Here is a 14,496-nt window from a genome sequence, read left to right as displayed (position 1 = left end):
AGTTGTGTAATCCCTTTTTGACATGTAGAATAATTGGTTGTTATGTTGATAATAACCATGTATATTATTTAATATTAATGTGTTTATCTAATTTAATAGGCGTACAAGGAAGACATCTACTGTCCACATCAGATTTTTTAAATACAGAACATTAGTTCTTTTTTAAATTTTAAAAACAAAAAACACATTGTCAAACAGAATGAAATACAAAAAATTATATACCCCTTTCTGTGAAAGGCAATATGAAAGTCTGGAATATGGAAAGTCTGGCAATATGGAAAGTCTATTACAGTTCGATTGGGAAGAGCATATTAAGTAGTTTGTAGTAAGAAAATAGTGTAAGTGAAATGAAAACACTTTTGTAGATTTAATCAAAATTTATTCATGAAATTATTCGTATTAATCGATGCATTTTTTTATGACTTATTTGTTGTTAATGGTTTTTATAAAGTTGAAGCATCGTTCTATTAAACTGGTTAACGTTTCCGTAGATCGTTAAATTAAAATTGAGTCCATAACTGCTGTTTGACTTAAAACTGATGACGGTGTAGTTGTATCCAACTCCTCCTTCTTTCAAAGACGGATATCCATTTTTACCTTCTCCTAATAAATCGATGACCTTTAAATAACTAATTGTTAAATTGTTGTAACCGTATGCCGGATATTGGAAATCATAAGTAAAACTTTCATTCGCTTTTCCAGCTGCAACGATTCCACTATGGTATAGTAATCTAGAAAACACAAGTTAAAAATGATTAATTTTAATACGGTTTTAAGTCTTTGAGCATTATATAAAGGAAAAACTTTTTTATAACATATTTTCTTTTTGTAAACGATATTTTTTTATGTAAAGAAGCACTGATTTATTTTTTATAGCATTATGTTATGCGTGATTTTCATATTTTCAATTGGATACACCATTTTTTATCTTTCACTCACACACACACTATATATATATATATATATATATATATATATATATATATACACTAAAATTGTGTCATGGCTTCGCCTAGGCCATGTGCTTACTTGCGTTTCCTGTCGAGTTCAGGGGATATTTAGCCGGTCATGGCTCGCTTCGCTTGTCCTTCCCGTCTAGCCAGAGGGCTCTGCCCCTTGGATCCATGCTGTGTTCGTTAAAGAATGCTTGTGAGAATAATAATGATAAATAAAAATTAAAACCCTTTCAATGTATAAAAATGTATGTAATATATGTATTATATTTCAATATAAATAATTTCAATGTATGTATATAATTTCTTCAGAACAACAGTTTGATCAGTTCAGGACCCGAAACTTTGAGTGATCTAAGAATGAATTTCAAACAATCGGCCTAATATAAAGGGTCATCATAATATAAAAATATATATAATCATAATATACTATTCTTAAAATATTAAATATATATACATATTTATACTAGCGTTCCTCATTAGCGGCTTCTCCCATGCTATATGGTTTCTTGCGGTCATAATTAACGATAATTGCGTTTCCCGTCGCGGTCAGGAGATATTTAGTAGGTCAGGGATCGCTTCGCTCGCCCTTCCCGTTCGAAATTTTTTACATTATGAAAAGTGTTCACCGTTAAGCATATTCGGCTGCTAAAACTATTAAATTAAGTTAATGTATTTATTTACTTACCAACAAAAGGCTGATAGTCAATAATAGTGGCTGATAATTTTTTTTATGTGTATGAAAAATGTTATGCCTTTCGTGGAATCTATCTAGAAAAGTCCGGATAAAATGTAGAGATGACTGGCTATATATTTAGTGTGTGTGACTGCAAGATAAAAAGTGGTTATCCAAATAAAAGTATGAAAAAAACGTATAAGCTGTAAAAAAGTAATCAATGATATTTTAAATTAAAAAATATGGTTCACAAAAAAAAAAATATAATGCCCAAATAGATATACGGAATAATAGTAACGGCTTAAAAAATAAATTAAAATAAAATTTAAAAAAATTCGTGTAATATTTCTGGTGATTGCCTTGCCTATGACATAACTGGTTAGCATATAAATTGTAAAAAAATATTAATTGTTTAAAAAAATGTATTATTAGTTTAATTGACGACGATTAATGGGTTGAAAACTCATTTTTAATCATGTTAAAAAAAAATACTTGTACTTTTATATTAATAGAAGAATTTATTTGAAAATTGATAACATCTGTACTTACATATCTCCTCCGGTTAGATTTCCAATAATAAGATCATGAGTACCATTTACACTTCCATTTCTACTAAGATGGTGAAGGAATTTGGGGTGAAATTTATATTCACCGAATGCCAAAGGAATCATTACGGTAAATCCGATTAAAAGAATTATATTTGCTGTCATCGCTTTGGTGAACTCCATCTGAAATAAAAATTGCATTTATGCATATTATATACCATATTTAAAAGGTATTATATATTGTATAATTTGAAAGAGATTCCTGCTCTGTTTTATTCAGACAGTTCTGACTTACTGGTTTTAAAAATGTAGGAAATTTTTGGCAGGCAACATATTGTTGGTGAGATTAAAGTGGGAAGGTTCAGTTAACTGGGGCACGTGGAGCGGAGAGTGACGGCAGTGATGAAGGAAGTTTATAGAGGAAACCCTGGCTGGCGCAGATTGAGTGAGAGACTATGGAGTCGATGGTTGAGGATGTGGAGGTTGAACGTTAAAGGACGCAGTCGAAAAGTGAAGGATAGGGAGGAGGTTAATTGCTTCTTGAGGAGGCTAAGGTACTACACGGGCTGTAGCGTCAAGGAGTAAGTATTGTCAGTTTGCTTTATCACATTTGTTAATCTATGTTTTATTCTTTATATAATTAAATTATCTATTATATATATATATATATATATATATATTAATTATCTACTTTCAGTATGTTTTTTAAGAAAATATTTAATAGAAATATCTGTTTAAGTTTGTTTTAAATGAAATGAGTAAATGGAGCACAATCTCTAAAAAACACTAATAAAAAACACTAATAAAATCATCACCTAGAAAGAATTAAATAAAAAAATTAACATTTATAATAAATTAATAGCTATGACGCCAAATTTCTTATAAGACCTTTACCAAATTTACAAACTATTTATAACTTGTTAAAAGAAGTTTAATTTTTTAGGCGCTTGGAAAAAATTTCATAAAAATTTCTTGTTTTAAAAATATCAAAAAGTAACTATGTAGCTGTATACATAAAGGCACAAGTAATAAAATAAAAAAAATCAATAAAATAATGTTAACCTATTGTAGTTTTTGAGAAAAGTGTACCGGAATTTTAGCAAATTTAACATTGGGAAGATTGGATGGTGTGAACCCCCTTAAGAAATCCCGACCTATAAAAACCCACTACACGTAGTGTACACCATCGGACTATTTTTTTTATAATACTTCTATGAAGATTTTTTCAAGTAAATGCCTTAAAATAAAAACAGTAAGCGGTCACAAGTCTGGATAAAATTCTAAGAATTTATCTTAAAATATCTACAAAGTTATTTTATTCTTTTATGGAGATTGATGTTATGTTTCGTCAGTTATCTTATGAACTTTTATATTTAAAAGGAATATATATATTTCCAATATTATATACTAGTTATATGCTATGTGTATTATTAATAGTTATGTAAACTGAATATTGCAAGTTGAAATTTACTCTTTTTTCAGATAACGAAACGATTAATTTGGGTACTGATTTTGTTTAGATTATTTTAAAGAGATCGGAAAATGTTATTACGGTTTAAGCAATCAATTAGATACTAACAGTTATCAATAAATTGTGTTAAAATTGAAATCTTATATTTTTACATAGTATTTTTTAAATTTTACAGTGAAGTGAAGAGAATGTCCTACTCTATAACAGGCCGAAACTTAGTGTACGTGATAATTATGTAAAACTTTATTGTGTATATCTTAATTATCTGTTTTATATTAAATAAAAGTTTCAAATTTGATTTATGTTTTAAAAATGTTACTAATTATGTTCGTAGATGATTTTACAGTTTATTATATTGAACTGTTTTCTGAATTTTCCTTGTTAAAGAATAATAATGACTGTATTATTATTGATTTTTTTTTAACTAGAATATTAGTTAAATAGAATATAATTTTCGAAATTTCATAAATGTACAACATTCCTTAGAATCTAAACATTAGGATGAAATAAAATTTATTTATAAGAATTTTTTCTTAGTCTTTTATGAAATAAAATTAATTCATGTAAATTATTTTTGTTTTCTTTATTACTCAATTTTCAGATTTCTTACGGCAATTACCACTAGTCTTTTGATTTTTGCATAAGGACAAGTTAAGTTTTAATTCACGGTAATAAAATTCACGGTAATTCACGGTAATAACAAGTTCTACATTCGTAAAAGTTATCTACCAAAACAATTTGAAAAAAATAATTATTATTTTATTGTAAATTAAAACTATCATTCATTTTTGATTGCAAGAAAATAAAGATAATTCATATTTTAGTTCATGAACGAAATGTTTAATAAAAAAAATAAAATAATTACTTTTAATTCTTAACTTAGTGGAAAATTATAAGCTACTATCACATGAAAAACAATTTATCTTACCGTAATGTCTTTTTAAGATCTGGAAAACTGTTTGGAGAAATAATTATTAGTTACTCGTTCGTTTCCCGTGGTAAAGTGAATTTAATTGTTTAGTGCCCGGTTTATAAATGTTTAATTTTATCTTTGGAAAAATAAAATTACGTAGTTACTTTAATTATATTAAATGAGTGTATTATTTTACGTAAATCTCTATATTGAAATAAACAAATTCTAAGAAACAACCAACTGATGTGTGATGATCTCATTAACAAAAAAAGCTTAAATCACACGTTGAGTACCCTACTTATCTACAATTGGATTAAACAATATAGAAACACTTGAATAAATGAACTTCAAAATTATTATTGGTTTTTCATAGCTCTTCTATAACCCGGTAAGCCGTTTATGGACGCATACAAACACAGCGTCCTGTAACCAGATACACCCCTGAAATTCATTCAATTCACTGCCACAATGTGAAAAAAATTTCCCATTTTCTTTTCTCATAAAAAAGTCAACGAAATTTCTGAACCGTAACAATAGAAATAAAACAAAAAACCAACTTACTTCGCAAGAATTATATCAAGACCATCACTCTATTGTAATTAGATACTCCATTTGTCGATTTGTTTGAAAACTTCTGTAAAAGATATCGGTTAAACAACATGTCCACAGCTAACGCCTTCCTTTTCAACATCTGAAATATGAAAACGTGCCGAATTTTTACTGTTTCTCTATTACTGAACCATGTACTTAGCTTCTTTGGTGACTGATTTTCAGTAAGTCAAAAGTCTAAAGCATCCGTCTAACAAATCCGGCCAAACAATTCCTTCTACGGCCTACTCTATTAATTCTTTTTTAATTTGATTTTTTTTAGAGCAAAATTTTTCAGTCTATCAATTGTTTTCCTTATAATAGGTATACCAATTATAAAACCATTCCTTTTTAAAACAGCTACATAATGTTTTAATCGTTTTACTTTATAAATGGTCGATATCAGAAAAAAAAAAATATTGCTTAAATCGGTGAGAAGTAAGAAAATATATATTATCCAAGTAATAGGGCGTATGTTTAAAACTGTTTTTGAGAGTAAATCTTAGGCGTGAATTTGTTTTAGGTTAAAAATGAACTTACTAGGGATTTTTAAAGAAAAATTTCAACAATGTAATAAAATCCCATAGTTTAATAGAAAATAGAGAATTAGAAACGTCTCTTTTTTATTTCTTTTTTTTGTAAAAAGTGTTATTATGCCTTAATTCCATTGCCTGAGATATAACACGATTAATCTAAGTGTTCGCATGGGTCTACAAAACTGTTTACGAAACATTAATGAAAAGTACTTTCAGTAATTTATCAACAAAAAAAATGTTTGTAAATTTTTACGGTTAATTAAAATTAACAATGAACAGCCCTAATAAACGAACTAGAAAATAACTTATTCACAGTTATACATTCTATATTTTTACGTGAGGTGAATTTCTGTTGAAGTTATATTTCTTTCCAATTGAAAAACGATTTTAAAAATTAAAGAAGGAGGGGAATCGGTAAACATTTTCTTAGATTGAATGTTATTGCACATTATAAGCTTTTGTTAATGAGTTTTTACATTTCTTGATAAAAATTAAGAATATTTAATTATTTCTGGAGACGGAAAATTATTAGCGAATAACATTTACTCGATTAAACCGTCGATGGAAATCCATTCAGTTGTAAATTTACATGAAATTAAACACGCGGCATAGTAACTACAGTCAAAGAGGAAACTAACACAGATACTGAAAATTTTTTCAAATCTTTATTTTTTTATCAGACTTGGGAACCTCTACAATTTCTGATACATTTTTACTTTAATATTAGAAAAGAGAACTACGTATGTCTTCCGATATGTCCTAAAATGATGTAAAATGTAATATTTTATATAAAAACTGTAATAAACTTGTTTAATCAAAATTTTCGTTATACATCCGCCAATATATAATTAAATGTGGTTTCAGGTGATTTAGAATATTTAGAATATATCATTTTCCATTATTCAAATTAGTAAAAGCAACGTAACTTTTATTGATTATATTTGAGCAAATTTACAAAAGACTGTTAGATTTCTTTAAAGATATACGGTATCAGTGGATTAACCTGTGGCTTCGGATAACTGTAAACCGTTTATTAGTAATACTACCGGCATAAAGTAAGGGATATTATTGTTTGAATTGTAAAAATAAATCTGCAACATGTATAAATAAAACTAATTTTATCAATAAAAATGGATGAATAAATAAATAAATAAACAACAGATTTACACCGTCTTTGTCAAACATCGTCAAAGTTATGAATTTGAATCTCGATGGGACTTGAAATTTTTCAATAACTTATAAACAGAACAAATATAACATAGTCCCATCCCCGATCGTTTTAACCTTACAAAAATTCTAGTCAAACTGATTTTATTGTCGTTTTATTTTACAGGTGGTGTTTTTATGTAAATTAATATTAAAAAATGTTTACATAATTTCCGGTGATGCTTGGGCATAAAAAATGTAGTGAAAACGTTTTCAAGTGTTTAATAAATGCTTCTAAAAATAAGAAAATTGTTCAAAATTTTAATTATAAGGCGAAAGAAGTGGAAATTATTGATAAAATAAGTCTTCGTAACTAAATTTAAAAAAACCAAATTTTTTTATTTTTATTAAAAATACCTTCTACAATTTTGATTAATCTTCAATTTATACATGAAAAAATGTTCTTTTTCTATAATTATAATTGTAATATTTATCAGAATTATATTAAACTTTATTTAACTATCACTAACTGTTACTCGTTTCTTGAATGTTAAATTATTTAACCTTTAAATATAGCTGACATTTTTAATTAAAATACGATTTCATATGAATGGAATGGAGATAATTATATAAAGAATTTCTTATTTAAGACGTTTATTGTCAACTTATTGATAAAAAATCAAAAAAGGCTACGGGCCAAGCAAAAATCAAAACTGGTACATAGGCTTGAAAACCAAACTCTCTCTCGCACTCTTGAATGACCATCTTTTCTTTTTAGTAGACTATTCTTTAACAAGTGCACTAAATTACCTACAAAATTTTGAATTTTTCAGTAGTCTATTTTACCATTCCATATAAAAATATCTTAGATAGTCACAGTTTTCTCAAAGACTATTACATTTATAAAAACAAATTAGATATTTTGGGTAATTTTTTTTCCTCTTTAACTTATCCAAATTTTTCTATTCTTATTAAAATTTCAAAAAACAACTGCCCAAATTTTTTTATTTTAATCATACAAAATCCGACATCAGTAGTTTACCTTAGGGAAAAGACTCAAACGCGCTGATGTAGGATAACCGAGAGACATGGCTGGCTACCAACCAGATTAAGACTCCAAGCGCTTTAATTGTAGACAGGTACTTGCTGGCAATCACCGGCCTAGGCGTGGCAGCGAATTGCTGTCAAATTAATTATTGATGTTGATCGGTTGGATTTTTAACTACTGGTGGGACCAATAGCAATTTGAAGAGTATAATTTAATAAATTTGAAAATACTATACTTTATAATAACTCAGAATTAAACCAATACTTAAAATTAAAATTCTGGAGTGATAATGTTTAGTTTAAAAACATTTTCATCAAGATTGCAAACCATGTGATATCTCACTGAAGATAAAATTAAAGTTAATTTTTCCTGTAGGATTCGACTGCATGTTTATTTATTCACATATCTCCTTCTGTTTAAAGAAGAAAATTATCAACATGATTTTTGTAAACCGGTAAAAAGATAAGAAATATGAATTTTCCGTTACACAGTTTTAAGATAATATAAAATTAAGAAAAAAAGTCAAAATTTCATTATTATAATTCTGACCTGTTAACAAGAAATACTTTTAAGGAATAATTAAAAGGTTTATACACTTTCCTATTGACAAATCTTAAAAACGTTTCTCTCCCAAATATTTTCAGATTTGTTCAAATAATTTATATTCTCAGCTCTAATTTTAAAGGCATAATGATTTACACTAAGCATTTTATTCTCTTATTGTAAATCTTCAATCTCATTTCACATGATTATTTTTGATTAGCTAAAAAGCACATACTAACAATATTTTCATAAATAAATACTGGTATAATACTGTATTTATAATATATATAGAGCTACAATATTTATTTACGACAATATAATTCTTATTTATAATAGAGCTCTTTCAATTAATTGTCTTATAGTTTTGCGTAGAAATATTTTAATATTTAGCTAGGGCTGAATTAGCAATCGTCTGTTCTCCCCTCCGGGTCTATACGACGAGGGAATTAGTATGTTTTTGGTGGTTGTTCAGATGAAAAAACGATATCACGAGGAAATATACGTATCATTAACTTACATGTTGTCTTATTTGACTGCCATGGGCCTTTTACTGTCTAGAACTAAGCAATAATAATGTGGTTCTCAAAGTTTTTTCAAGTAGTATTCATGTGAATTACAGTTCAATAGCGTACCATTGAACTATTGAATATATAATGTGTCATTAGGATATTGATAGAATTGTACCTCAGAATGGTACAGCAATAAAATTTTCAATCTCTTTGACAATAATTATTTATATTACAAAAAAATTATCTTACAATTTTTTATTTATAAAAGTTTTTAAAATAGTTTGTTACAGAAATCATTCATTTATTTCACAAAGAAATGTTACATTTTATATTTACTTACATTATTGATTACAATATTCTTGAATATTAAAAATTCAATAAGGAGGGTGATGCACCGTCCTTGAAACAAGCGAAGAAATGTCTGTTCGATTGAACCTAATTTTATGCGCAAATATGAGTCAAGATTCAATTTATTAAGAAACCTGTTTTTACTCTCACCGTAGCAGAGACCCAATTTAACAAAGATGTGTGGTAGAAAATGCAGTTAAAAATGACAATATTTTTCTGAACAGTGATGGATCGGCTATTAATTTTTAAACATTAGCCAAAATTCACATAATTTAGTAAATTTCATTTTTACAGGAATAATAACTAGTATGAAAGGGTTGAATTCAGAATAGTCTTCTTTAAAATATTCTTCAAAAATTTCATCGCGCATTAAGCAGTGGGGTTTTACGATATGCTGAGATTATCTTTCGTTCCAATTTTATGTATTGTCACAAAATTTTCCAAATTTGGAAAGGCAGGCTTTCATTCGAAACACTATTATTCATCATTTGACATTTTTTGATAAATGTTTTTATTTTGTCGTCAACTGAAAATCGATTTGGTTTTCACCTTGAAAACCTCAATCTAGGTCATTGAAAGGATTAAAATTATTTGATAAGTTAAGCTAGTGTTGTGATCTACCGCTTTACATTACCATTACGATTATTATTATTATCACGATTATGTATAATCGAATGTGGAATAAATTGTATGACTTAAGTTATGTTTGTGAAGATTTTTAAATATTTGATTATATATATATATATATATATATCAAACTTTCCACAGTCGTTGTTCCGTGTTAGTTTTTGCGAGTCGAGTAGCTTGTATTTTTATATTTATACAAAAAAATAGTTTACTCAAATTAAGGAAGAACGAAATGCGTGTTGAAACTCTTTTGTATTATAATATATCAATAAATGTTTGAGAACCATTGATCCACTGTACTAATAATAATTATCAGTAAATACTAATAATTTCGAATTTTAATAATTATAATCCAAAATTTTTGTATTTTTTGTGTTATAATGATTTTTTTGTATTGCTGTGTCCGCTTACCAACTTGAGAAGAGAAGGACAATCTACCACAATTTTTGAAGGCCTGTGTTAATAGATTACTCATTTTAAAACTCTTGGCTTTGTAATTTTTTATTATTTATTTTTGGAAATAACAGACACCTTATCAAGTGACCTCATTTCTTGGTAGCGATTACCGTAATTAAAAAAAATCTCTGTTGATTATTAATTTGAGTAATTGTGTACTGATATTTATGTTAAGTTTTATCCTAAACAAGTACCTTGTGACAATTTGAAGTGTATTAAATTACTGTATATTACGTCAACTCATAAATTTGTAAATTTGCAGTTTTCGTTTTAATTTTACGATACAGACTACACGAATTGTTTTGCGAACATATCTAGTAGCAGTTTTAGTTAGATTTCATAAGAAAGCTACCTATTGTAACGAGTACCATGATTCGACTTCCGGAAAATTTCGACATGTCTTCGCATATCACTTTCAAACTATTTCCTAAAACTAACTCGACCCAAAATCTCGGTCGAGTTTGTTAATGGTCAAAATCAGATCATGGGGGTGGAAATGGGGTGGCTTTTTCGAAAAAACAAAATTTCGCTATAACCTTCTGATCAAGTAAAATATCGAATTCGTTCGTACTATTCTTCGGAGAAAGGCCTAAAACATATCTAAGTAAAGTTTTTTGATATCACCAATCATTGGCTCAGGGGGGGGGGGGTGTGGAAAAATGGAGTTTCAAAGACTCCTCTAAACATTACCTAAAACTTTTGTCTGTAACAATTTTAGATACGACCAACCCTTACGGCAAAATGTTGCTGGACTTGTAAGATGGGGCTTGTTGTATGCTAAACATGTAAAACTTTTTCACATGCAACCATTGTCGTATTGAGTAAATTTGAAGTTTTTCTTAACTTTAAGATTCAATTTTTGTTATCCTCTACTTAGCACCGATGAAATCTACCTCCACCTTCCCGCGTGACGAAAGGGACTTTTTTGTTCGCTAGCAACGAAACCTATCAATAGAAATTTAAAAACCTTTTTATCGAAGTAGTTGCAGTTTTTTTTTTTATTGAAGCAAACAAATGTTAATTCTTTGATAATACATACAACATATTGTCGCATGTTCGTGGTTCGACAAGGATACTGAGAAACTAACAAACGTAAAAATGTCTTATAAATACAATTTATTGTTCTAAAAATATATAAAATAAAATAAATAACTGTAATAATAACAACAATAATAATAGATGTAATAATAATAATAATAAATATATATAACATACAAGATAGTAATTCAAATAAAAAGACAGAATTGTTTAATGATAATTATATTATAAATAAGTGTCATTAAATCATCTGATTGTGATCGTTACACATCATGATCAAGTACAATAGAAATGCGATAAATTTTATAACTTACGTTTTTTGTGAAGATCTTTAAATATTTAATATATACCAGTAATGATAATACTTCATTAAACGATTTTTAAAATAATACTTTGTAATAAAAATATGAATTAAAAAATTAAACTAATGATTACTTATTAAAATATATCTAAGGTATGATTAACTTTGATTTTCCCATAGCATATATAAATAAATATGATTTATGTTTAATATATATATTTTGTTAAATTTATTCCGCTTTAATTACGATAAACTATTCGAATCAAAGCGGTACGAATAATTTAATTTGCTAACACCGCTGAAGTTTCATTTGTTGACACCACACAGTCACTTCTGTTACTCATTGTTTTGCTGATCTCTTTAATAGGGAATTCAGTTATAATCTAAGCTTAAATTTCGTGATCGTTGGTAGTGAGCTCTTCGGTTTATCAAGACTTTAAACATCCTAAGCAAAACGTTTTTTATCTTCTCAAATATAGCACTCAAATAGAGGCACCGACCAAGAAAAAAGTCTGTGTGTGTATGCTTTTGCGTATATATATATATATATATATATATATATATATATCTATACTGAAATTAATCTTTTTAAGATTCAGTAGATTAAATGTTATTTAAATTATATATATATAAATATATGTGCGTGAGCGCAATTTTTCACTTAAAATTCGAGAATCTATATCAATAGTGATATATATATATATATATATATATATAACTTGACTGTAGTATTTAACAAGTAGTGCCCGATAGTACTCTGATTTAGCTTGTTTCTCATAAAAGAAATACACATCACCGGAAAGCTTTGTTAGTTTTTTCCTGGTACAGTAAAGTAAAATTTACTAGTCTTTATCTGTAAGAGATAAACACTAGGTTTTTGTAAATGAGTTTTAGAAATAAAGAATTTTTCTTTGTCATTCATAAAAATCACATTTATAAAAAATCACTTTTATTTATTATGAAGCTAGTTTTCATCTTAGGTATAACTGGACTTTCGTAAGCATACAAATGGGCCTACCGGACTGTTTACTTAAGCTTAATGAAAACAGCAATTTGTCACAAGAGAAAAATCTGTAAATATACTAGGTGAATTCAAACAAATAATTTATATAAGAAAACAAATAATTTACATCTTAAACTATGTTAGGTAAAATTTAATCTAGATCACTTGACTGTGAATCTACTGTCGTTACTGAAATTTTTCATAAAAAATGAAGAAAAGTTGCGTCTTTTCTATTTTTTTCTCCACAGTGGTTTTTTACACAACGTACAAGTAATTGTTCATGTTATATGGTTGTAATTACAAATAATAAGCATAATCTAACAAAACTTAACCTATATGCAGAGGATTGTAATTTTTCTTAACCTTGTGCTATAAGAACGGAAACGGGTCTTAATTATCGAGCTTCACGCAGAAACGCATTACAAAGTATTTAAATAGCCTGCACCTAATTAGTTAATTGTAGCTAATTACATGTTAAATTATGTTTAAAATTTTAATGAAAAAATACATAAATAATTTTTTTTTTGTGGGGGATAACGGAGACTATTATGATCCTTAGCCCTAATCTAAATCTAAAACTTTCCCATAAAAAAGTAGCGTAGAAAAATATAGCATATAAAATATAAAATATAGCAAATATAAAATATAGCAATCATATCAAAAGACCAGTCAAGGAGATTATCCTGAAAACAGGATTGTCATGGAATATTAAAACCCCAAAAGAACAGAAGATGACAGGAGTGTATTAAAATATACAATTGCCACTTAAAACCCTACAACCCATTTCTAAAGAAATGTCAATATTATAAAAACTGGTGTAAAAGCCCGCAATTAAATAACATTATGATTAGACATAATATTGGGAAAAACGAATTAACTGTTTTATTTTTATTGGTACCATTCAGAAATGTTGCTGGCCTTCTTATAAGATCCATTTCAATTCTAACAATGAATTTCAGGTTCATAACCGTTACGGACATTATGTATTTATGAAAGGAAAAAAGATGTTCCCTTAATAAAACAGATTATTGTTAAGGCCAGCAGGACGTAATACGGTATGAACAAGTCTATGCACAGCTGAATCTGTCCATTGCGGCGGCCCGCCTTGGAGGTTACAGATAAGCAAAGAAAAACCTTAATAATAATTGTTCGAAAATGATTATAATCAATTATTGCGAAATAAGTAATAAATAAATAATAATTATAAGAAGGAAGCGGCAATACAGGAGGTTATGACCGTTCAAAAGCTACTTCGAAGCCAGAAAAATTGTGTCAGCCGATCACCGAAGTTTACATCCTATGTTCAGGTTGCTGCGGCTCCTGCAGCTTCTTTTAAGTCAATGAACAAGACAGCAGCCAAAGTACAGATTGAAAAAATCCCAGCTCAGGGATCTGTGAAAACAGAAATAATGATTTTGGAAAAGGAAGATTTAGAAAAAGCAACAATGGAGCCGCCGAAATCGCGGAAGCCTTTTGGGTGAGAGGGCAAGTAGTTCGGCCGTCCCACATGTTCTAGCAGTGAGTGCATCCAGTCTCAACTGTGATGTACTTCTGATCCCACCATCGGAGCCGGTGTCATTTGATGCTGACAGCAAGATATCCTCCACGATTTACGGTGAAGGATCTGAAGATTCCATCTACCTGGATTCAGATATTCTGGAATTCGACATCTAGACCTTCAGGATGATAGTAAAACGGAAGAAGAAAGGATAAACGGAATGGCCTAACTGATAACCTAGGCGATAATGGCAGAGAATTTTTTAAGAATTTTGATCAAAGGAGGATTTTAATTTCT

At 28.2% G+C, this 14,496-nt stretch overlaps 1 protein-coding gene across 1 annotated transcript; it reads right to left on the bottom strand.

The window, feature by feature from the left end:
• Positions 1-357: 357 nt before the first annotated feature.
• Positions 358-4,688, bottom strand: LOC142321862 (uncharacterized). The gene is made up of 3 exons (XM_075360320.1): positions 4,574-4,688; positions 2,179-2,357; positions 358-731 (listed from the first exon to the last, which is right to left on the bottom strand). The coding sequence occupies exons 2-3, from the start codon at positions 2,355-2,357 to the stop codon at positions 434-436; spliced, it is 477 nt and encodes a 158-aa protein (XP_075216435.1). The 5' UTR covers positions 4,574-4,688; the 3' UTR covers positions 358-433.
• Between the last annotated feature and the right edge of the window lie 9,808 nt (positions 4,689-14,496).

Source organism: Lycorma delicatula, chromosome 3 (genome assembly GCF_047948215.1).
Source record: "Lycorma delicatula isolate Av1 chromosome 3, ASM4794821v1, whole genome shotgun sequence".
Classification (NCBI taxonomy): Eukaryota; Metazoa; Arthropoda; class Insecta; order Hemiptera; family Fulgoridae; genus Lycorma; species Lycorma delicatula.
The sequence above is the reverse complement of the archived record's forward strand: the minus strand, read 5'-3'. Positions and strand labels throughout refer to the sequence as shown.